This window comes from Chiloscyllium plagiosum, chromosome 5 (assembly GCF_004010195.1).
Source record: "Chiloscyllium plagiosum isolate BGI_BamShark_2017 chromosome 5, ASM401019v2, whole genome shotgun sequence".
Lineage (NCBI taxonomy): Eukaryota > Metazoa > Chordata > Chondrichthyes > Orectolobiformes > Hemiscylliidae > Chiloscyllium > Chiloscyllium plagiosum.
The window spans coordinates 19,206,843-19,233,180 of NC_057714.1; the positions used below are offsets into that span (position 1 = coordinate 19,206,843).

The 26,338-nt window shown below is 41.7% G+C and overlaps 1 protein-coding gene across 10 annotated transcripts in view; it reads left to right on the forward strand.

Moving 5' to 3' along the window:
* Nucleotides 1-26,083, forward strand: part of LOC122549739 (ubiquitin thioesterase otulin-like) — a 66,734-nt gene extending 40,651 nt beyond the window's left edge. For all 10 annotated transcript variants that reach the window (XM_043689668.1, XM_043689662.1, XM_043689667.1 and 7 more), the window contains 5 exons: nucleotides 605-705; nucleotides 1,160-1,300; nucleotides 8,963-9,088; nucleotides 15,322-15,591; nucleotides 25,513-26,083. In XM_043689668.1, coding sequence (XP_043545603.1) covers nucleotides 605-705; nucleotides 1,160-1,300; nucleotides 8,963-9,088; nucleotides 15,322-15,591; nucleotides 25,513-25,707 — 833 coding nt within the window. In that variant the 3' untranslated portion in view covers nucleotides 25,708-26,083. The remainder of the gene's footprint in view (nucleotides 1-604; nucleotides 706-1,159; nucleotides 1,301-8,962; nucleotides 9,089-15,321; nucleotides 15,592-25,512) is intronic.
* The last annotated feature ends 255 nt before the right edge of the window (nucleotides 26,084-26,338 follow it).

Below are 26,338 nucleotides of genomic sequence, written 5' to 3' on the forward strand. Positions count from 1 at the left end.
ATGGCTGACCTCTTGCATTTCTTTTGCATTTTGTTCTTCAGATTTCCAGCAACTGAGGGTTTTTGTTGCTTCAGATGTTATGATTAACAAGAAATAATTCCTCTCAGTCGAGGCCCTTCTACTTGCACAAGTTACATATTTTGATTGGATGAGATTCCAGTTAGATGGTTAAAGGCAAATGAAAATTGTTTTAATATATTGTACCTTTGAAGCCTTTGGTATTTTCCAAAATAATTAAAATAAATTAATTGGACCTGAAGCATAGCCACTGAATTGCATACAGTAACAAATCTGTGTATGACATTGAGATCACGTATTGATGTTGGTGAATGGTGAGGACCCTCCAGCTACACAGTTCTTGTACTCCTCAACAGGCATTTAATGATGCAGTTTAAGAGATCAGCTAAAATCGAGCATCTGTACAAAGAATCTGCAAATGCATTGAAGTGTCAGCAGAGAGTAAATATTAAATCCTGAGGGAAGGCTTGCACTATTTATCTAATGTTGTATCTTGATATACTCATGCTGATTGTAATGGTTCATGTATTTTGCAAAATAAGAAAATTGACTTTGGTTTTTATTTGGTTTAATTTTCCCGATGTAGCTGCAACAGAATGGTCCACTGTTGAACCTGGTGTAGATGTTCTGGAATATTGTGCCAGGGAATGGAAGGGGAACACAGCAAAAGCACAACTAATGAAAGAGGTAGACAACTACGTTTGGAGCTTTCAATTTTGTGCTTAAATTAGATACAATTTTTGTTCACTTGTTCCTGTATTTTAATTTGAACAGAGGTCTGTATATGAAATAAAAGACTTAAGTTTTTCTGCAAATTGAACTGATAATTTCAGATTGAAATTGAAAGTAATTGTGGTAAATGTGGAAAGACCTCTGATATTTTTACATAAGATACTATGAAAATGAACTTTTTTTTAGTTCTTGGAATTCTGGTAACATGTGTCCTTGCCATCAGCCAGTAACTTTGCAATGTTGCCTACTGTCTGAATAATCAACTCTTGAGTAATCTCTCTTCCAGTGTGAAATCACTTTTCAAAACTGGAAAATAAGTGATGTAAATGTGGAATATTCCTTTGGACTGCTGTGATGAACATTTTACAAACCATTTGAGAATGCTATACGTAGCTTTTTTTTTTAACAGGCGTATGAAGCTGTATGTCAAACTTTCAGCTCTGTAAGAAGAGTACGAGGTGATAATTATTGTGCTTTAAGAGCTACATTGTTTCAAGTATTGAGTAATGTTAAACTTCTTCCTTGCCTGCAACAAGATGACCTCATCCAGGTACCTTTATGCATTATTTATTTTTTGACCTAAAAGTTTGTATCTTGTATTAAGATTGGGCAGTTTTTTTTTAATACTGTCTTTCTACACATACATGCAGATCATATAAAACGATATGTTTGTAGGTTATTGTGGTAGTGTTGAGGCAGGAGTTGGCAATAGATTTAGAACTTCTGATTAAAGGTCACTACCTGAAACACTAACTCTGTTCATCTTTCCATAGATGCAGCCAGACCTGATGAGTATTTCTAATATTTTCTGCTTTTAATTATATCTGAGATTGGTTGGTATTACTAGTACTATTTTTATCATAAATCCAAGTAGGCATGTAATGAAAAAAAACTGCAGTAGGGTTTTTGCAATTGGAATTACCATCTGTCAGTTTCCAAAAAGCCCTGTTTAGAAATCTCCAGTTTATTCAGAGAAAATCACCCATGTTGGGAAGCATTCCCAGGCATCCTAGATTTCTTTGTCTACATTTTGAGGGACTAGTAATGGGCCAGTCCAGAAATGGAAAACAGGCAGACTGAGTGGTGTGTATGGGTCTGGTTTGATCTAGACCTGAAATATTTTGAATCTGCTTCAGGTTACTTCATCCCTGTAAACTGACGTCGAGAGTGTGGATGATGCTGGACAAGTACAGCAGGTCAGGCAGCATCAGAGGAACAGGAGATTAGAGGTTTCGGGCATAAGCCCTTCCTCAGGAATGAGGCTTGTGGGCCAGGGAGGCTGAGAGAGAAATGGGAGGGACGTGAGGCTAGGGGGGGGATGGTAGCTGGGAATGTGATAGGTAGATGAAGGTGGTGGGGAAAGGTGATAGGTCGGAGAGGAGGGTGGAGCAGATCGGTGGGAAGGAAGATAGACAGGTCAGGAAGGCAGTGCCGAGTTGGAGGCTTGCGACTGGGATAATGTGGGGGGAGGGGAAGAGGAAACTGGTGAAACCCACATTGGTCCCGTGTAGTTGCTTCCCAAAGTGGAAAATAAGGTGTTCTTCCTCCAGGTGGTAAGGTTTGGGCGATGGAGGATCTTCTAGGCATCGGGTGATAAGGGTTAGAGATTATCCTAGTCCCAAACCTCCAACTCGGCCCTTATCTCAGTCCTAGCTCAGCAGCGCCCCCTTGACCGGTCCTACCTGTCCATCTTCCTTCCTTCCCACTCATCCGTTCCACTCTCCCCTCCAACCTATCACTTCCACCTGCACCTTCATCAACCTATCACATTCCAGCTACCTTCTCCCCCCCCCCCCCCCCCCCCCCCCCCCCCCCCCCCCTTCCTTTATCTCTCAGCACCCCCGGCCCACCAACCTCATTCCTGATGAAGGGCTTATGCCTGAAATGACAATTTTCCTGCTCCTCGGATGCTGCCTTGAAGATCTAGACCCCTCCAAAGGGGCCTCTTGGTTTGAGATCGGTCAAAAGAATCATTAGGAGTAAGGTCTGTTTAAAGCCAGGTTACCAGCTTAATAAAATAAGGCAGCCTGGCGCAGGTTTGTCCAGCAACACTGAGGTTAAAAGTTCTGTGTTCTGTGGAGAAATGGCGCAATTACATTCAAAATTTACACATTATTTATTTGTTTTAGAGATAGTACAGCCTTAATTACAAGAAAAGACCAATCACATATAATAAGGTGACATGATTTACAGCAGGTTAATCCAATGATGTTCCTCAGGAAAGAGTTCTTAATTTACGTAGACCACCATCCCATGCAAGCAGTTCAAGGTTAGTTCGAATACCAAATCACAGTCTTATGATTCATATTATGAAAAATCCATTGTTCTCTCTTATCTCTAAATACAACCAACTTGGCAAAACATCAGTTCAAGTTCACACAGTCAAATCATTACTTGCAGCCATTTTGTTGTTGTTTTAAATTGAAAAGTCATTTTGTAATTAATAAAAATCTACCGATACTTGTTTCTGACAACAGCCTAAATTCAAATTTTAGCCTGACCTGCTGTGCTTTTCCAGCACCACACTCTTGACTGATCTCCAGCATCTGCAGTCCTCACTTTCTCCCCATACACTGAAATCTATTGTTGCAAGGCAGCATTCGGTTTTGTTTTGTTGGATCTATTTTAATAATGGTGTTCATAATAACTGAGAGATCAGAGCAGAATTATAATCAGAGTGGTAACATTCTCAATTCATGAGTTTTAGCCCCACTACAGCTAGGGCACTGATTTACTAGATTAACTAGTAGGATGATTCTAATAGAATGGACAGTGAAAACTTTATAATAATCTGTTCATCTGTATTTTGCATGGTTTTAGCTGGCTAAATCATAGCATCACAAAATTGTTAATGTGCAGGAGGCCATTTGGTCCATTGTTTGTGCCCTGGCTCTCCAAATGACCTTTGACTTAGTGCCAATCTCCTGACTTTTCCCTGTGCCTTTGCATATTATTTGTATTCAAATAGTCACCTAAAATCCTTCTGGATGCGTCACTTGAATTGCTGTCCACCATGATGCTTTCCAGGCTTGAACCTCCGAGGAAAAGGATTTTTTTAACCTTGTATTTGCTTGTTTTGCAAATCGCTTCAATCCTTTAAGCTTTAATTCCTTTAAAAGTGGTAATGTTTCCACTCAGTTTTGAAAATTTCTATCAAATCTGCTTTTAATCATCTTCTCTTTGAGGCGAGTAGTCCCAACTTCTATAATGTATCTTTCTGACTGGTTCCAGAGATGGTAAACTTCACTTCTTCAATGCATTCACAACTTTCCAAAAGAAACCGTACGCTCAGTAGCACACTACTCAAGCTGAAGTTTAACTAGTAACTTGTACAAGTTCAGCATACTTTCCTTTGTATTGATCTCTATGTCCAGGAAGCTGTATGCTTCATTAACAGCTCTTTGCATCTACCCTACCCTACCTTTATTGACATGCTTACATATAGACCCAGGTCTTTTTGTTTCTGCATGACCCCCCTATTAAAAAAGGACCTAGACACTGTCTGCTTTATTAACTGCTCTTTCCATCTGTCTCACCACCTTCAGTGATCTGTGTATATATGCATCCAAGCTCTCTGCTTCAGCACCTCCTGTTTTATATTGACTTTCAATGTTCTTCCTACCAAAGTGTGTCGCCTTATATTTCTCTGTACTCAACCCCCATCTGCCACCTTGTTGCTTATTACACCACCCTGTCTATGTCCTTTTTGAAGTTATATACTGTCATAGAGTCATACAGTACAGAAAAGACCCTTTGCCCATTGCATCCACAACAAGAAAACTATCCTAAATCCACATTGCACTAGTCCAGCACTTAGTCAGTAGCATTGAAAGTTAACACATTTCAACCGCTCACCCATGATTAATGTTTCCCGCTTCAACTACTGTGCAAGACCGTACATTCCAGATTCCCACCACTCTGTGTGAAAAAGTCTTTGCTCAAATCCCCTTCAACCTCCTGCCTTTCATTTTAAAAATGTTGCCTGCTTGGTATTGACCCTTCACCTAAGGGGAATAACTGCTCACCCTGTCCCATGCTGTTCATAATCTTATACACCTCAATCTGGTCCCATTTCATCCTCCTTTGCTCTAAAGAAAGCAAACTGAGTTTATCCAGTCTCTCTTCATAGCTAAACTCTCTATCTTAGGCAACATCATTGCAAATCTCCTCTGCACCCAGTCCAGTGTAACCTCATCCTTCAGTGCAGTGACCAGAATTGCACACTGCACTCCAGGTATGGTGTAAACAAAGTCCTTTACAACTTCAACATAATCAGTTCTGATGAAGCATCAATGGAGTCAAAATTTCTTTCTGTCTCAACAGATACTGCCAGTCCTGCTGAGTTTCTCCAGCATTTTCCGTTTTTGTTTTACATTTCCCACATCTGCAGTCTTTTATTTTTAGTCCGACATTACTTCCCTGTTCTTATAATCGAAATCATGACTGCTCAAGGTAAGTATCCCATAGGCTGCTTTAATTACCCCATTTAACCTATGCTGCCTTTGGGGTCTTTGGACAAGCACCTCAAGATTCCTCTTGAGTTTCCCAGTGTCCTACCATATATTGAGTACTCCATTGGGTTTGTTACTTCTTCCAAAGTGCATCACCTCTCACTTTTCAGGATTAAATTCCATCTGCCATCGATCTGTCCAATTGACCAATCTGTCTATTTCCTCCTGTAATCTAAGACCTCCTTCCCCTTCACTGTCAAACTTTGTGCCATCTGCAAACTTGTTTATCATGCTTCCCCTTATTTTCTTCATGATCATGATGCATGTTGCAAACAATAAAGGATCCAGTACTGATCCTTATGGTTTGCTAGTGGACACTGGCCTCCAATCACACAAACGACCTTCTGTCAGCTCTGCCTCCTCCACCAAGCCCATTTTGGATCCAACTTGACAAGTTGCCCTGGATCTTGGGTGCATTTACTTTCTTTATTGGTTTGCCATGTGTGAACCTTATCAAAGGCTTTGCTGAAATCCAGAAAAAACTACATCAACTGCCCTACCCTCAGCCAAATGCTTAGTCCCCTCTGAAAACTTCACTCAATTTTTTTTTAGGCATGAGCTCTCTCTGACAAAGCCATGCTGACTATCCTTTGACTAAGCTGAAAATGTGTTGCTGGAAAAGCGCAGCAGGTCAGGCAGCATCCAGGGAACAGGAGAACTTGCTGCGCTTTTCCAGCAACACATTTTCAGCTCTGATCTCCAGGATCTGCAGACCTCACTTTATCCTTTGACTAAACCTTAAATGGAAATCAAAGTGGAAATTAATTCTTTCCTTCAGAATTTCCTTCAATAGTTTCCCTACCACAGAAGTGAGACTCACTGGTCTACAATTCCCTGGTTTATCTCCAACACCCATCTTAAAAAGTGCAACTATCTGCCAGTCTTCTGGCACCTCTCCTGTGGTCAGACAGGAATTAATATTTTAGTACAGAGTTCCTGTAATTTCCTCCATCGTCTCCTACAACAGTCTGAGTTGTAACTCATCCAGGCCTGGGGATTTGACCATTCTTAAGCCCACCAAAACCTTCAATGCCACCTCACTCCATATGTCAAACTACTCAACCTCGCAGTCTCTTCTCTCAGTTCGGAGTGCTTCCAAGATTTGTATCATCTCCAAACTTTGTAGTTCCCACTCCGTGTCAAAATTTAGATCATTATTGTATACAGAAGAACCTCGATTATCCAGCAAGATCGCAAGGTCCTGCTAATTGGCAAAACTGTGTTATCCAGCATTCAATTATCCAGAATTCGAATAACAGAATGAAATACTTCCCGCCCATGTCCTTCAGATAATCGAGGTTCCTCGGTAATGGGCGAAGCAAGGATTCCAAAATTGATAGTGGGGGACTTCATTATAAACTTTCTTCCAGCCTGAAAACTATATCTATTGACCATTATTCTCTGTTTACTATTACCAAGCCAATTTTGTATCTTTGCTACTGTCTGTTTGACTATAACTTTGCTCACAATTCTAGCATACAAGCATTGGCTCTGCCAAACTATGCCTGCTGTTACAGTGCAGCTGTGGTTTGTGTTTCAGACTCCTGACTTTGCTGATAGATTGCTCTACATGCGTTAACATGCTGGTGCAGTAAGCACGGAAATTTCTCAAGAACGTGTATAGGTGTAAGGATATTTTACTGTGAATGTAAAGAGCCTTAATGTGAGCACACCTGGAGAATTGTGCACGCAGTTTTGGTCACCTTGCCTGAAAAATGCCATGTTTACCTTCGAGGGAGTGTACTGAAGGTTCACCAAACTACTTTCCGGAATGGAGGGATTGCCCTATGAAGAAAGATTAAGTAGACTTGGCCTGTGTACTTGAAGTTTCAAATATACAAAATTCTTGTGGTGCTTGACAGGGTAGATGTAGAAAGAATGCCTGCCTGATGAGAGGAAACCCACGCAGACACTGGGAGAATGTGCAAACTCCACACAGACATTTGCCTGAGGCAGGAATTGAACCTGGGACCCTGGTGCTGTGAGGCAGCAGTGCTATCCACTCAGCCACCGTGAGCTTTGATCCAGTTAAGTAGGAGCCTAAAACTTGGGGTCACCAGTGTTCTAGTACTAGCGGGCACTGTCTCAAAACAAGTTATAGGACAGTGACGTGAAATGTCTTCTTTCAGAGAGTGCTGAATGTTTGGAATTATCTGCCCTAGAGAGTTTTAGGGATTTAGTCATTGAGTAAATTCAAAGACTGTAATTGATCAGTTTCTGTGTGTTAAAAATATAAAATGATGTGGGGATAGTGCTGGAATATGAAATTGAAATGGAAGATCAACCATGATTTAACTGAAGGCCTGAATTGCTTACACCTCTTTTATAGAATTGTTCAAAAGCACAAGAACATGACTACTGGACACCACAGAGGCTGGAATATGTTATTCCACTCCCCCACCCCCAAAGGCCCGCATCACTAAAACAACAATTTGATTTAAATTCAGTGGAAACTTGTCAAATTTGATTGTATTATGATGCCTCTGTAATTTAGTTTTTTTTTGTTTAAAAGTTTACCAAAATAATATTAGGAGGGAACTGCCTCACTTATGATTTGTAAATAGCATTCTTGCCTTTGCATCTGAATTCAAGACTCAATCCAAGCCTTTAATGCACAAATCGTGCTGCAGTGCATTATTTAGGAAGTAGTACATTTGTTGAAGAGACCATCTTCCCTCAAAGAATGTAAAGAAATAAACTGTTGGAATGGAACAAGGGAAATCTGAGACTGATTTAATCAATAAATGCTCTATCCAAGTGAAGCCCTATATCATTGTTCCTAAATCACCTATGAGCTTCTAGATTTCCTACAGTGTGAAAACAGGCCCTTCAGCCCAACAAGTCCACACCGACCCTCCAAAGAGTAACCCATCCAGACACATTTTCATCTGACTAATGCACCTAACACTATGGGTAATTTAACATGGGCACATCTTTGGAGTGTGGGAGGAAACCGGAGCACCCAGAGGAAACCCGCGCAGACACTGGGAGAATGTGCAAACTCCACACAGACATTTGCCTGAGGCTGGAATTGAACCTGGGACCCTGGTGCTGTGAGGCAGCAGTGCTATCCACTCAGCCACCGTGCCGCCCATGAGCTTTGATCCAGTTAAGTAGGAGACTAAAACTTGGGTCACCAGAAAACAAAATGGAGAAACATTTTTTTTTACCCAGAGAGAATAAAAGCAGAAAATGCTGGAGAAACTGAGCAGGCCCAGCAGCATCTATGGGATGAGAAACAGAGTTCACGTTTTGAATCTAATATAATTTTTCTTCAGTTCTGAGATGGATATCGACTCTAAGACATTCGTTTCATTTTTTTTATGAAAAATGTAAATACGGTGAGCTTTTCTGTTTTCAATATGCTGTAATTACTCCGCAAAGCTATCCTCACTTTTTTTGTCGAGTAGTGATTTGGGCCAAATTGCCATTTGAATCAAAACAACGGATGGTTTCTTAATTTGTCCTCAATGGATACTTAAAGCTAAATTAACTTGATCTTCAGTCTTCTAAAAAGATGGAACAGGAAGGAAAGGAAAAGCTTTTTTGATTCAGTGCAAGAATTAATGTAGGTTTTCTGTTTGTACCACTAGATGATCCCTCTTATCGCAGTATGATAGTTCGTTAAGACCTTGTCTAATTCATTATGAAATGGGGCTGATTTGCTCATTAGGATTTAATTGCAACATGATCTTTTCTAGCTTCCAGAAAAGCTGATTGATTCAGACTACATCTGGATTAAGCAGTGGAATTTTGGAGATGAAGACTCTGGGAGTGAAAATCCTGTGAAAAAGCTGACAGAATATTTGACAGTACTGCAACAAAAGGTGCATTTCTTTTTGTGTGTATGTTATACAAACTGACAATGCTCAGTGTTAAACTTTAACTGTACATCTTCCATCCCATCTTTATATTCCAAGCAGTTCTCTGAAGCTGATCTACAGTTCCACAAAGACAATCTCTTGAGTTTATAGATATATCAAATACGTAATGTAGTTGTTTCAAGTTACAATTGACTCTTGATTCTTATATCATCTGAATATAAGTTATCTAAAATTTCTTCATGTTTTCATTACTAGCGTGCAAAATAGAAGCAGAAGTAGGCCATTCAGCCCTTCTACCCTGCTTTGCTTTTCAATAAGATCATGATCAATCTGTTTGTTTTGGGTTGCACATTCCCATTTATCTGTGATAGCCCCTGATTCTCTGGCTAATCGGAATCTATCCACCTGTCTCAAAAATTATCAATGACTCCACCTCCATTACCTTTAGAGGCAGAGAGTTCTAAAGTCACATAGCCCTCAGGGGGAAATTATTTCTCCTCATTTCTGCCCTGAAAAGGCAATCCCTAATTTGAAAAGTGCTTCCTGATTTTCTGCTATAATATTAGCAGGGGATTACCAGGAACTCTGTGAAATTGATCTTTTTAAGGTTTCTGCCAAAATTACAATGAGAGATCTTGAAAACTTCAATGGAAATTCTACCCCAATAAGTGGGACATAGCATAATGCTGCCATTAATATACAAAGTACAATAATATCAGCTATGGTATCAATATACACATGGCTGGAAATAATAAATTTCCTAGGTTTTCAGTGTGTAGCTTTCTAGTTCAAATGAAGGGTTACGGAGATTGTGCAAACATCCAAAAACAATTGCTGACAAAAAAAAAACTGCAGACAAGCAGGAGGCTGGAAGCAAAGACAGCAGCTGAGGAAGATCGTGTGGCTATAGTAGCGAGTTTGTTCAAAGACAGCAGCAGAAGAACATCACATAGCTGTAGTAGCCATGTTGACTTCTCCATCTCCTGATACTGCCATGCTTGCTGTGCCTCTTGGTTGCTTAGCCTGCATAATGGGTGAGGCAGTGCTGAACTTGTGTTTCTCCCTGCAGCATAACTACCTCTTCCCCAGTATAAGCAGAGTTTCAGCATACGTTTGCTGGATCTTTCAGTCATGATGAACTAGAATGAAACATTAACTGTGAAGCCAGATATTTTTGCAGCCTATGTTTGTTTACAGAACATTGCCTTTCTTAACCATAAAGATAAATGGAATATTCAAATAAAAACTTTTATTCTTTGCAAAAATTGATGCATATACCTGTTGCCCAAGTAAGAATACAGCTCAGCAGTTGAGATGCAGTGGTGCCAACTGTTGAGAGGTAAAGAAATGTTTCTGGCTCGTTCTTAGGATTCACACACACTTTGCTTCTCTTGCACTGTTCAACTGTCACCCCTCTCTTTCTTTTATTCACCCATTGTACATGGATGTTGCTGGCTGTGCCAGCATTTTATTGCCCATCCCTAATTAGCCTTGAGAAGAATATCTGCATTTTTGAACCACTGTTGTCCATGTGCTATTGATAAAACCACAATTCCCATTGTCGGGGAGAGAATTCCAGGATTTTGCTCCAATGACACTGAAGGAATGACAAAAACTTTCCGAGTCAAGACAGTGATCAGCTTGGAGGGGAACTTGCAGGTGGTGGTTTTCCCACGTGTCCACTGCCCATGACCTCTGGAAATGGTTGTGTGTTTGGCAAATGTTATCTGAGGGTCTTTGAAGAATTTCTGCAGTCCATACTGCTGCTGAGGTCAGTATTGGAGTGACTGAACGTTTGTGGATGAGGTGGCAGTCAAGTGAGCTGTTTTGTCGTTGATGCTGTCAAGTTTCTTGCATGTTTTTGGAGCAAATGGGGAGTATTCTCTCTATTTCTTCACTTGTGCCTTGTGGACAGTCTTTGGGGAGTCAGGACGCAAGTTACTCACTGCAGGATTCCTAGTCTCTCATGTGCTCCTGCAGCTACTACATATATATCAAATTCAGTTTCTGGTCAGTTTGTAATCCTCAAGATTTTGGTTGTGGAGAATTAAGTAATGTAACGCCAATGAATGTCATGGTGCAGGGATTAGATTTTCTCTTATAAGAGATGGTCATTGCCTGGTATTGTGTGGCCTTAATGTTACTTGCCAGTTTTAGTCCAAGCCTGGATATTGTCCAAATCTCGTCACTTTTGGACATGGACTTCTTCAGTTTCTGAGGAGTTGGACATGGTGCTGAACCTTATGCAATTATCAGCGAGCATTCCCACTTCTGACATTGTGATGGAGGAAAGGTCATTGATGAGCAGACAGGCAGGAGGCCAGAAGAACATAGCAAGTCAGACAGCATCAGGAGATGGAGAACTTGATGTTTCGGGTGTATCTCTTCAGCCTCCTGCCTGTCTACGTTGGATTCCAGCATCTGCAGTTTTTTTGTCTCTCATCAAGGTCATTGATGAAGCAGTTGAAGATGACTGGGTCTAGGACAGTACCCTGAGGAACTTCTACAGAGAAGTTATGGAGCGGAGATGACTGACTACCAAAATCCAGAATTCCTGATATGCCAGATATTTAGTGGAGAATTTCCCTTCTGATTCCCATTGACTCCAGTTTTACTAAGACACCTTATACCACACTGTCAAATGCGATTTTGGTGGCAAGGGGCAATCGCACTCGTTTCACTTCTAGAATTCAGCTCTTTTATCCATGTTTGAACTAAGGCTGTAATGAGGTCAGAAGCTGAGTGGCCCTGGCAAAATCCAAACTGGGACTCACTGAGCAGGTCATTGCTGAGCAGTGCTGCTTGACAGAAATATTGGTGACACCTTCCATAACTTTACTGATGACTGAGAGTAGACTTGACCAGGTTGGATTTGCCCTCCATTCTGTGTAGGGGACATACCTGGGTAATTTTTCGCATTGGTGTGTGAATGCCAGTGCTGTAGCTGTACTGGAACAGCTCAGCTCGGGATATGACCAGTTCCGGACGGCGGTTTGTCAGTACTGTTGCTGGAATATTGTTAGGGTCCATTCCCTTTGCAGTGTTCAGTACCACCAACCATTTCTGGATATCATGTGGAGTGAATCCAGTTGTCTGAAGGCTGTCATCCAGATGAGTTCAAAATGGATCATCCACTTAGGACATCTGACTGACGATTGTTGCAAATGCTTCGGCGTTATCTTTGCACAAATTTACCCAGCTCCCCCATTGTTGTGGATGAGGAAATTTGTGGACCTGCCTCGTCCACTGAGTTGTTTGATTGTCTGCCCCCCACCTCCGCCCCCCCCCCCATGTCTGTCTATGAGACCATAAGACATAGGAGCGGAAGTAACGCCATTCGGCCCATCGAGTCCACTCCACCATTCAATCATGGCTGATGGGCATTTCAACTCCATTTACCCTGGCAGGACTGCAAAGCTTACTCCGATCTGTTAATTATTGGATTTCTTACCACTACATGTTACTTGCTGCTTATCTTGTTTGGCATGGAAGTAGTCCACTTTGTAGCATTACCAGGTTGACATACAACTTTTAATTAAGACTAGCGCTGTTCCTGGCATGCTCTCATGCACTCTTCTTTGAACCAGGGTTGATTTGTAATGGCAGAGTGTGGGATATGCCAAGCTAATTGGGTTGAAGTACGATTCTGCACCTCATGAACCCCCAGTCTTAGATTGCTAGATCTATTTGAAGTTTGCCCCATTTAGAATGAGGATAGTGCCACACAACATGATGCAAGGTGGGACTTTGTTTTCTCAAGGTCATTCTTACTGACACTGTCATGGACAGTTGCATCTTCAGCCGTTTGAGGTCGAGGTCAAGTATATTTTTCCATCTTGGTTCCCTCACCACCTGCCACAGAAACAGTCTTTTAGGACCGAACCAGCTTGATGAGTTGTGCTGCAGCCAATCCGCTTTTGTGGTGGACAATGACGTCCCCACCCAGAGTATGTCCTGGATCTTTATCACTTCTGCTTTCACTCCAAGTGCTACTTAACATGGAGGAGTGCAGAGTCATCAGCTGAGGGAGGATGGTGTATGGTAATCTGCTCTTTGCCAATATTTAATCTCATGTCATGACACTTTTTATACCATGAGATATTCTGCCCTGAAGGATATTAGGAACCAGATGGGTTTTGCTGACAAGCAGCGGTGGTTTCATATTCATTGTTAAATTCTTAATTCTGGATATTTATTTAATTCATATTCTTCCATCTGCCATGGTATGGTTTGAACTGAAGTTCACAGAAAATTGCCTGAGTTTTAAAATTAATAGTCAAGTGAAAATACCACAAGACCATTGCGTCCATGAGCACTGTTTATATTCTGCACCCTTACTTACCCACTCTCCTCTCTGCCTCCCTTGCACTTGATCCCTTGATCCCTTGATCCCTTGACATTTAATGGTGTTACCATCACTGAATCACCCACTATCAACATTCTGGGTGTTACCATTGACCAGAAACTCAACTCGACCAGGCATATAAATATTATATCAGGGTACAAGTCAGAGGCTAGAAATACGGCACTGAGTAACTTACCTCCTGAGTACCCAAAACCTGCCCACAAGGACCAAGTCAGGAGTGTGATGGAATGCCCCCCATTTGCTTGGATGAGTGCAGCTCCAACAACACTTAAGAAGCTTGACACCATCTAAGATAAAGCAACCTGCTTGTTTGATCTCTCGTCCACAAGCATGCACTCCCTCCACCACCATTTCCAGATACACTGCAGAAATTCACCACAGATCCTGAGAAAGCACCTTATAAGCACACTCCCGTTTAGAAGGACATGAGCGTTAGATGAATGAGGAAACCACCACTTTCAAGTTTCCCTCTCTGCTACTCGCCATCCTCACTTGGAAATACATTTCCATTCCTTCATTGTTGCTGCATCACAATCTTGGAATTAGGTCCCAAGTGGGCATTATGGTTCTACTTATACCATATTGTCTGCAGCAGTTCAAGGAAGCAACTCATTACTACCTTCTCAAGGGCAACTAAGGAATGGGCAATAAATGCTGGCCCAGCCAGTGATGCTCATGTTCCATGAATGAATAAAAAAAGAACCTGTTCCACTGTTGCTTCTTGCACTGTGAAGACATCAGCCTGATTCGAGTGACTCCTGTTTGCACAGCTCTCTGCCTCTCCCAGTGCTGCTTAGCTCCCACATTTACAGCTGATAGATTCATTAGTAAAGTCCTCACAAACATTCCTGAAAATTACAAATTTAAGTGAACTGCACTTCCAAAAAACCAGTGTAAAAACTGCTAAGATTCTGTAGGACTATCCCTATTAGGAAAAGTTAACCCTGTAAGTTAAAGTACTTTACATTATTAAATCCCTACATTGGTAAAATAATATTGAAACTTAGAAAATGAACTTGCTGCTTAGAATCACACCTGCTCATTGTTGGTTGTGCTTCCTGAATTTTTCACCCTTGATTGTTGAAGATCTTTCGCCTTCCTGACTCGTTTCAGGAAAACTCCTGCTCCCTGATTCACCCTCTCGTTGTTTCCCTCTCTCAAACTAGCACTTCCGTGGAAGATGCAAATTCTAAACTCCAAGGTTATCAAGTTGCAGGCTTTGGTACAGAAAGCTGGGCCTGTTGTACACAATGTAAATTTTTTAATGCTCCCACTTCCTACCTCACTTCCCTGAACTCTTGCTAAGTACAAAAGGAGCAGTGTCAACAGTGATTTAAATATTCAACCAGCTGCAAGTAGAGAATAAAAAGGAAAAGAACTGTAGGTACTGGTAATCTGGAACAAAAGCAGAAATTGCTCAAAAATTTCAGCATCTGTGGAGAGAAATCAGAGTTAAACTGTCAGGTCCAGGGACCCTTTTTCAGACCTTTATTGAAATGGGGTCTGGGTTTGTGGACTCTCCTGTCAGAAAAGTTTATGGAGAGTCTCTATGCCCAGGCATCCTCACTCAACGGTTGCATGTTTAGCTTTGTTGTCTTTCTGTTCCTGCCCCAGTTCTTCACTTCAGGCTGGACTTGACCCATTATTAGCATTAGCAAGAATCAGTGAAGGATGTTATCTCATGGGGAATTGCAATGGACCCAGAGGACATGGAGACTCTTTTAACGCCAGATCTTTTTTTTTAATCTCTATGCGAATTTAAACAAAGAATTATGACATCTGATTATTTCCAATTTGCACAGATTGTTGAAATGGTGTAATATTTGGCTTTACACAATGAATGATGTGATTTTTATTTTCTGTCTCCTAGTGGATACAGATATGTGAAATAGATTCTGTGAAAGAACGTCGGGCTGTCTGTGAAGAGGTATTCACAAAGGACCAGGAAGAGTACAGGTTGTATGAAGCTATGAAAATTCTCATGTTGGCCAAGGCTATTGAACTCGACAATGTAAAAGTGCAAGAAAAGGAAATCCCTCTCTTCTGTTGGCTGCTATTTGCTCGTGATACTTCTACTGGCCCTTATCAGTTCATGAAAAATCATTTGAATCATGTTGGTTTCACTGGTGGACTGGATCAAGTAAGTGATTGCAATATTAAAAATCTTGGAATAAGCTATCAGAGTCCAGGCACAATGCTTCACCATGAGTCCAAAGTTGCCCCGTGTTCTGCAGATCACATGGGCACTTTTCTATGTATTTCTTTCATTTGTTACCTTATTTTTCATGACCTGTGCAGCTATGCAATATTAACTTGATTGTAGAATTTGCAAGGTGGAGTTGGCACAGTGACTTGGAATGGAATATTTCAACTCAGCCAGGTTAAAGACACTTGGCATCTCCTCTCCAAGGATCCTGATCAAAATTGCAATAGCCTCTAGTAAACAGTCATTCTTCAAGAACTACAGACCCTTTGCTACCAAGTGCTGTGATTTAAACAAATTGGAGCATTAACGTTTAAGTGGGTGTGAAAATTCACTGTTATAACCCACTTAAATATTAATGTTCCAATTTGTTTGAATCACAACACTTAGTAACAAGGGGTCTGCAGTTCTTGAAGAATGACTGCTTACTAGAGGCTATTGAATCTGACTGTATGCAGGATTGAGTCCATGAAAATACGGTGCCCCATATCTTGAGAGCACAAAACCAAAAGAAAAACGAAAACTGTTTGAGGAAAAGCTTTGTCTTTCAAAGGGTTAATTTTGTTCTGAGTGACTGAAAAGGTTTGTTATGAAGCATAAGAGTCACTGAGATCTACAGCACGGGTGCTCCGGTTTCCTCCCACAGTCCAAAGATGTGCAGGTCAGGTGAATTGGCCATGCTAAATTGTCTGTAGTGTTAGGTAAAGGGGTAAATGTAGGGGAATGGGTGGGTTGCGCTTCGGCGGGTCGGTATGGACTTGTTGGGCCGAAGGGCCTGTTTCCCCACTGTAATGTAATCTAATCTAATCTAATTTAACCACCAGACTATTCTCACCCCATCTTCCAGCACTTGGCCGATAGCCTTGAATGCCTTTGCTTCACGAGTGCATGGCTCAATGCTACTTAGATGTTAGGAGTGTTTCTGCCTTGACCTCTCTTCCAGGCAGTGAGTTGCAGATTCCCACAACTTTCTGGGTGAAAATGTTTTTCCTTACATCACTTCTAAACTTTGCCACTTTCCTGAAATTTTTGCTCCCTAGTCCTTTCATCAAAGGAAAAAGTTTCTTCCTGTCTACTCTATGCCCCTCAAACATTTACACATCTCAATTGTGTCCCTTCTCAATCTTGAAACTTTATTGCTGGAACAGCACAGCAGGTCAGGCAGCATCCAGGGAACAGGAGATTCGACGTTTCGGGCACAGGCCCTTCTTCAGAAGGGCCTGTGCCCGAAACGTCGAATCTCCTGTTCCCTGGATGCTGCCTGACCTGCTGTGCTGTTCCAGCAATAAAGTTTCAACTTTGATCTCCAGCATCTGCAGACTCACTTTCTCTTCCCTTCTCAATCTACTCTGCTTTCAAGAAAACTCTAGTTGATCCAATCTCTCTTCATAACTGAAATTCTTCTGTTCAAGTAATATCCTGGTAATTCTTCTCTGCACCCTCTGCATCCCTCCAATAGTATTGGCTCGAGAATTGCATTTAGTACTCTAGCTGTGGCCTAAGCAGTGTTCTAGCTTAACCTCCCTGCTCTTAAACTCTATGCTTCAACTAATAAAGATGGGTATACCACATGCCTCTTATCACCTTGTCCACCTGTCCTGTTACATTAAGGGACTGCTGTACGTGCACACCAAGATCCCTCTGATATTTGGTGCTTCCCAGGATCCTATCGTTCATCATGTCCTGCCCAAGTGTCTCATGTTCATCCAGATTGAATTCCATTTGCCCCTGATGAACCCTTTTACCCAGTCTGCCTATATCCTTCTGTAATCTAAGACTATCCTCCAAACTGTTTACCACTCAAATTTATATATCATTTCTGAACTTACTGAGCAGCTACTGTTCAAGTACAAAGCAGCAAGAATGCAATGTTTAAGAGTCACAAGGCTACACGGACGAGTCTGAAATTGACGAGGAACCATTCCTTGAAAGCAAAAGAGAAATTGACTAAATCAATAACCTAGGTGCTGACAGTTGCCATTAACAATAATATGGAGTCTGGGTTGGACGAGAGAGATCACCCCCTGCCGTATTACCACTGAAGCATGAGTCACAGAAGATGATTACCAGCAGGAAAGATGATGGTATGCTGGAAATGTCACAGGGCTAGTAATCCAAAGGTCCATTCTAATGCTTGAGGGACAGGGCTTCAAATTGCACCATAGCAACTGGTGGAATTTAACTTTAAAACATCTGGAATTGAAAAGTATTCAGCTCCATGACAAGTCAGGGGTGTGTTGGAATACTGTTTGCTTACCTGGATGAGTGCATCTCCTCCAGCACTCAAGAAGTCTGATATCCTCCAGGCCAAAGCAGCACTCTATCAGTGACACCTTATTCACATTCACTCTGAATTAGTGATGCACAGTGACAACAGTTATTATACAAAATACACTGAAGAACTCAGCAAGAATCCTTTGAATGCACCTTCCAATTCCATTATCTCTATCATCCATCTCTCTTAAGGGCAACAGACAGACGGGGATACCCCCACATGCATGTTCTCCTCCAAGCTGGACCCCATCCAAAATTGAAACTCACTTGTTCATTCACTGTCCCCGCATCAGACATCCTCGAACTGTGTTAGGGCCTCAATTAATCACAATATTTATTAGTGACTTGGATAATGGCATGGGAACTCAAATCCAAATTTTCTAGTGAGACAGTTATGTGGCATTATAGGCATATTGTGGATGATAGCATAAAATTATAAAGGGATATTGATTGACTAGTGAATGGGCAAAACTGTGGCAGGTGGAGTTCAGTATAAGTAAGAGTAAGGTTATTTATTTTGGACCAAAAAAGGATAGATGAGTATATTTTATAAATGGTATAAAGTTAAATACAGTAGGCTTCCAAAGAGACTTGGGTGTTCAGATTCTTAATGGCATGAACAGGTACAGAAGATAACCACAAAAGCTAATGGAGTGCTGGCCTTTGATGTCTTTGTACTTCAGTCCTCTAAATACAATGTGATGCTGCAGTTATACCGCATTGAAGTACTGTGAACAGATTTGGGCACCATACATTCGGAGGGATGTTTTGCCCTGGAAGGAGTACAGTGTAGGCTTACCTGGACTCCAGGGTTAAGTTACGGGAGAGATTATACAAATTAGGCCTGTTTTCTCTAGAATCTAGAAGATTTAAGGGGTGATCTGATTGAAGTCTTCAAGATATCAATTGGAAAAGACAGGGTAGATAAAGAAAAACTATTTCCAATCGTTGGGGATTCTCAAACTAGGAGGGTATTGTCTGAGAATTAGGCCTAGGCCATTCAGGAGAAATGTTCAGAAGCACTTCTATACGCAAAGGGTGGGATGTTTGGAAGGTTCTTCCACAGACTACAGTAGATGCTGGATCAGTTGTTGATTTTAAACCTGACATTGCTTAAAAACATTATCTAAGGTAGTAAGGAATGTGGGCCATAGGCAGGGATATGGAGGTAGACCTTCAAATCAGTTGAATGGTGGAACACCTTGAGGTGCTGAATGGCCGCCTCCTTTTCCCATGTTCCCAACTCCCTCTGTTTACAATGCTGTGAGTGTACCTACAGCGCGTGGATTTTAGCAGTTCAAGAAAACTACTTACCACCAAGGACGGTTGAAGATAGACAACAACTGCTGACCTAGCCTGTGATGTCCACGTCCTCTGAGGGATTAAGCTAAAACCTAGAAGACTTTTCTCCACGAAGTTCTCGGAGGCTATTCTGTAGGTCCGTAACAGTCAGAAAGGAAGAGCAGATATGTAGGCAAATTTCAGAAAAGTGAAAATGTAAAACAGTGATAGAGGAGGTTTTCAACATCCCCAACATTTAACTGGGGTAGTCATAGAGTGAAAGGTTCAGAGCGGGTGATATTCTTAAAATGTATCCAGGAGAGTTTTTTAAGCCAGTAAGTAGAAGGCCTACAAATGAGAGTGCAGACCTTAATAATAGGCAATGAAACCAGGCCAGTGGTTGAAGTATCAGTGGAGGAACATTATTATAATGGAAAAGGTCTACATTCAAAGTTCTAAACTGGGAGAAGGACAACTTTAATGTGATTTGGTCAGACTGAACTGAGAACATTTACTTTTGGGGCAATGTGCATCAGAGCTATGGCACACATTCAGGAAAGAAATCGGGAGAGTCCAGGGCCAGCATGTGCCAATAAAGATGAAGATTGGGGCCAATAAATACATTGAACCCTGGATATCGAAGGATATACAGAATTGGATGAAGAGAAAAAAGAAGGCTTGTGGCAGATATTGAAGGCTCAAAAAGTAGAATCCCTGGAGGAGTTTAGAATGTGCAAGGGAAAATTTAAAAAGGGAATTTGAAGAACAAAAAGGGGTCATAAAAGGATAATGGCAGTAAAACTAAGAAAAATGCTTAGTTATTTTGCAAGTATATTAAAGATAAAAGGATAACTAGGGAAAGAGTTGTTAAGGGCCATGGTGGTAATTTGGGTGTGGAACCAGAGGACATTACATAGGGTTTTAAATGAATAATTTGTGTCTGTGTTCACTCGTGAGAGGGATGATGTGGGTATAGAAATCAGGGATTTCTATGTTCTATGCTTAAATAAATTAGCATTGTGACAATGGAGATTGAGTAGTCTGGCAGGTTTAAAAGTAAATAAATCTTCAGGACCAGATGAAATACATCCCAGGAAGCAAGGGAGGAATTTTCAATTCCTCTCTGGCCACGGGAGAGGTGCCAATGGACTGGAAGACTGTTATTCAAGAACGGAGCAAGGGATAAAACAGGAAACTGCAGGCCAATCAGTCTAACCTCAGTGATGGGGAAGCAATTCTGAGGGACAAAGTTAATCAATTAGGGAGGTAGAAATTAATCAAAAACAGAATAACAGTACTCTCCTGATTTCTTTCCTGAATGTGTGCCATAGCTCTGATGCACATTGCCTCAAAAGTAAATGTTCTCAATTCAGTCTGACCAAATCACATTAAAGTTGTCCTTCTCCCAGTTTAGAACTTTGAATGTAGACCTTTTCCATTATAATAATGTTCCTCCACTGATACTTCAACCACTTGCCTGGTTTCATTGCCTATTATTTGGGTGGTACAGTAGTTAGCACTGCTGCCTCACAACGCCAGAGACCCGGGTTCAATTCCCGCCTCAGGTGACTGACTGACTGTGTGGAGTTTGCACATTCTCCCCGTGTCTGTGTGGGTTTCCTCCGGGTGCTCCGGTTTCCTCCCACAGTCCAAAGATGTGCAGGTCAGGTGAATTGACCATGCTAAATTGTCCGTAGTGTTAGGTAAGGGGTAAATGTAGGGTTATGGGTGGGTTGTGCTTCGGCGGGTCGGTGTGGACTTGTTGGGCCGAAGGGCCTGTTTCCACACTGTAAAGTAATCTAGTCAGCATTGTTTTAAGGGGAGGTCATGTCTGACCAACCTGATTAAATTTTTCAAAGAGGGGACCAGGTGTGTAGATGAGGGCAATGCATTTGACACGGTCTACTTAAATTTCAGGTAAAGCTTTTGACAAGGTCATTCATGGGACTGATAATAAAGGTAAACCTAAAAGATTAAAATATGTGAGATCCACGGTGTCTTAGCTGCTTGGATTCAGAATTGGCTTGCCCTTAGAAGGCAGAGGGTAGTGGTGGAAGGTTGTTTTTTTCAGGTTGGAGATCAGTGACTAGTCGTGTTCTGCAGGGATCTGTACTGCAATCTCTGCTGTTTGTGATACACATAAATGACTTGGATGAAAATGTAGATGTTAGTAAGTTTGCAGATGATGCAAAGTTCAGTGGAGTTGTGGATAGTGTAGAAGGTTCTTAAAGGATGTAGCAGGATATGGACCAGTTGTAGATATGGATGGAGAAATGGCAGATAGTGTTTAATTTGGGAACATGTGAGGTGCTGCACTTTGCGAGATAAAAACGTTAAGGAAAAGTACACCGTTAATGGCAGAACCCTGAACAGCATTGATGTCAGAGGGATTTTGGGGTTGAAGTCTGTAGCTCCTTGAAAGTGTCCACGCAAGTAGATAGGGTGTTAAAGAAGGCGTATGGCAAGCTTGCCTTTATTGGTCAGGGAATTGAGTGCAAGAGCTGGGATGTTTGCACCTTTATAAGACTTTGGTTAGGCCACGCTTAAAGTACTGCATTCAGTTCTGGTCACCACATTACAGGCAAAATGTGTAGGCTTTGGAGAGGGTGCAGACGAGGTTTACCAGGATGCTGCCTGGATTAGAGAGTATGAACCATAAAGAGAGGCTAGATAAACTGAGATGGTTTTCCCTGGAGTGCAGGCTGAAGGGAGACTTGATGGAATTCTGTAAAATTCTGAGATGTGTGGTTAGGGTTGATGGTTAGAATCTTTTTCCCAGTGTTGAAATGTGTAAAACTAGCGGGCATGCATTTAAGACGAGAGGGGGAATGTTCAAAGGAGATGTGAGGGGCAAGTGTTTTTTTACACAGTGGTGGGAGTGTGAAATGTACTGCCCACAGCATGGTGGTGGAGGCAGATACAATAGGGGCGTTTAAGAAACTTTTAGATAAGCCCATGAATGTGCAAGTAGTAGAGGTATATGGACCAAGAAGGGATCAGTTTAATTTGGCATCGTGTTCAGCACAACATCGTGGGCCGAAGGGCCTATTCCTGTCTGTTAGGTGCTATGTAAGTTCCTGGGGGATCCAAGGAAATTTGACTAATTGAGTGGCAGGAAGCAGAGGGTGATAGCAGAAGCAGGATGTCTGTTTCCAGACTGGTGGGTGTTGGGGCCCTTGCTGTTTATGATATGTTAGACTTGAATGTGGAAGGGCTGATCAGAAAGTTTGCAAATGATATGAAAATTGGTAAGATGATAAATGGTAAGATTAGCCTTAGATTACAAGATGATGGAAATGTGATGGTCAGATGAGTTGATCAGTCTGGATAAATGTGAGATTGTGCACTTGGACAGGACACACAAGGCAAGGGAGTACATGATGAATAGTAGGATCCTGGGACACATTGAGGACTCTGCAAGACCTTGATGTGCATGTGCACTTGTACCTTTAAGGTAGGGAGAGATAGACAAATGTGTTCAGCAGGAATTATGGATACTTGCCTTTATTGCCCAATCTATCTATCTCTCCCTACCTTAAGGTACAAGTGCACATTAGCCAAGGTTTAAGAGCAGGGAGGTGATGCTGGAACAGTATAAAATGTTGGTTAGGCCTTATTAGGGTGGCATAAACCCTCCCAACATTTAATAAATATTTAATGTCAATTTGTAATGCCAACACATATAAGGCTTTGGTCCAAGTGCTGGAAAATAGGATTAGAATAGTTAGGTTATTTTTGACCAGTGCAGACTCTACGGGCTAATGGGTATTTTTCTGTGTTGGGTATGGAGGTGGTATAAACAAGTTCAGGGATTATGGGAATTTCTGATTTGGTACAGTATGAGGGCTGCTTGTATTAGGTGTTGATGACACCATTGAGTTACTTTAACTTTGTGGGAAGTAACTAATGGAGGGTTGATTAAATCCACAGGGCAGCACAGCTAGGAGATTACTGTCCAGATATTCCTGAAAACTGTGGATACAGTTTGATTACACCATTAAATTCTCAGAAATTATAGAATTGGCAAATTCCCCCATTATTTAGATTGTCTCAAAATTCTCTGGAACATTTTTCCTTTGTGACCAGTTAACTGTAAGCATCTCTGCTTGCTCGCAACTTCCTTTTCTCTCTATCTCTTCCTCAACACCACCCAAACTATTAAAGTCAAAGGAGACATGATCTTGGTAGTTTTTTTTTAGTTTAAAAAGGCAGTTTGGTGAATTTATCCCTGAAGAGGCTTAAGTTTTGCGTGAAAATTTGGAGTTAATGTAGATTGCAGGTCAAAAATCCTACCAAATTGAAATTAGTTTGGAAAAAACATTTTATGTGCATTTTCAAGGTGTTAAGTAGAAAATGGCTGTCGCTTGTACTGTTTATATCACATTAACCTTCTTAATCTCCTCCAAGATTTACGTTTCCCCAGCTTCCAATGCCTCATCTTCACCATGGACAATCCAGTCCCCTGTACACATCGATCCACCACAATGAAGGACTCTAACCATGCTGTTCCAACCAGTACCCTTCCACTCACACCCTCATCTACCTGGCTGAACTGGTCTTCACCCTCAACAACTTCTCCTTCCAATCCTTCCACTTCCTCCAAACCAGAGGGGTAGCCATAGGCACCCGCATGGGACCCAGCTATACCTGCCTGTTTGTCAGATACATGGAACTCTTCAGCAGTTACACCAATACCACCCCCCATCTGTTCCTCCGCAACATCAATGACTGCATCGGCGCCAGCTCGTGCTCCCACAAGAAGGTTGAACAGTTCATCAACTTCACCATCACCTTTCACCCTGACCTCCAAATTCACCCTGGATCACCTCAGATACCTCCTTCCGCTTCCTGGACCTGGATATCTCTATCTCCATAACCAAACACATCTACTACAAGCCCACCGACACTCACAGCTACCTAGACTACACCTCCTCCTAACCTACCCCCTGTAAAATGTCATCCTTTATTCCCAATTCGTCCTCTTCCGCCGCATCTGTTCCCAGGATGATCAGTTCCACCTTCAAATCCCAGATGGCCTGCTCCTTCCAAGATCGCAACTTCCCTTCTTACGTGGTCACGATGCCCTCCAGCACATCATCTCTACTTCACGCACCACTGCCCTTGAACGCCACCCATCCCAATGCAACAAGGACAGAACCGCCCACCCCCCAGTCCTCACCACCTATCCCACCAACCTCTGTATACATCACGTCATCCTCTGTCACTTCCGCCACCTACAAATAGACCTCACCACCAGATATATTTCCCTCCCCACCCCTATCAGCGTTCCGAAAAGACCATTCCCTATGCGACTCCCTCGTCAGGTCCACACCCAGACACTGCACCTTTCCCTGCCACCGCAGGAAGTGCAAAACCTACGCCCACACTCCTCTCACCTCCATCCAAGGCCCCAAAGGATCCTTCCACATCTGTACCTCCACCAAAGTCATCTACTGCATCCATTGCATCTGATGTGGTCTCCTCTACATCAGGCAGACAGGACGCCTTCTTGCAGATTGTTTCAGAGAACATCTCTGGGACACCCACATCCACCAACCCCACCACCCCGTGGCTGAACACCAACTCCCCCTCCCACTCCGCTAAGGACATGCAGGTCCTGGATCTCCTCCATCACCAAACCCTAACCACCCAACGCCTGGAGGAAGAATGTCCCATATTCCACCTTGGGACCCTCCTATCCCAGCCCTGCCCTCACCTTCATCTACCTATCACATTCCCAGCTACCTTTCCCCAAACCCACCCCCCTCCCATTGATCTCTGGGCCCCCTGGATCACAAGCCTCATTGCTTGTGATGAAGGGCTTATGCCCGAAACATCAATTCACCTGCTCCTCCGATGCTACCTGACCTGCTGTGCTTTTCCAGCACCACACTCTTGACTCTGATCTTCAGCATCTGCAGTCCTCACTTTCTCCTCCCTTTTATATCACACAAAGTCAAAATACAGTTGTGCATTACCGGAGGACTGGTTCACAGTACAAAACATCAGGTTGCTGATCTATCAGATCACTTGGGCACTTGAATGCTCGCAAAGCAAGCACAACATCAGTTGGAATGACCATATATTGTGAGTGAAAAAAAACGTAGAGAACCTTCCAAAAAAACCTTTGCTTAAGCAAACCACTAATGTCACACACAACCAAGTTCATTGGACTTTGACATGTACCAACTCAACAAGGAGAGTTAAGGCTTTGAAAATTAAGCTATTGATTGGCTGTGTGATTGTGTATATTCCAAAGCATTGAACAAATTCATTTAATGGCGATATAATCTCTTTTTTTAGGTTGAAATGTTTCTTCTGGGATACTCCCTACAATTAACTATCCGAGTTTTCAGGCTATACAAATTTGGAACTGATGAGTTTGTCACTTTCTATCCTGATGATCATAAAGAGGACTGGCCGATGGTTACACTAATAACTGAGGATGACAGACATTATAATGTACCTGTGGAGGGTGCTCAAGTGACACATATATAAGATGAATTTCATTGCACTGTTATTCCTTAATCTAGAAATAAATTGTTACACTTTTCAGTTGATCTGAGATTGCTGCTTTTTAACCTCTTAATTGTAGGAGTAGAAACTGCAGTAGAACATGCACAAACTGGAAAATGTATGGCTCAAAGTTTAAGAAATAAGCCTCTAAGTAAGTGGGATTAGCTGTCTGAACCTGTCAGCTGGAGGAGCAAGCCAAATAAATTTAAAATGGTGATTTGTTGTTATGCACTTTTTGTTTTCCATTTTCCATTTTGTAAGATGATTGACTGACTAAATCTATGCAGAAGTCAGAAACTGCCTTTTTAAGTGTTTCAAGGGTATGGTGTAAATAAACATCAGTGATCAAATACAACAATTGTGATGCGTAATGATTTAATTTTTAAACATTTTTATACCTACAGCTGATAGACTTAAGAATTTTCCTTTTTTTGTTCTACAAAAGAATTCTGTATCATATCAAAGTAAAACAGTTTGCTAAATTCAATTATTAAAGGTTCCAACATCAATTCACAGCCATGAAGTTTTGTTGGTAATTTCCCATTATTTTAATTTTCTTTTCAATCCTATCTGAGTAAATCTTTGAACATTTTTACTGTTTACCCACTCAGCT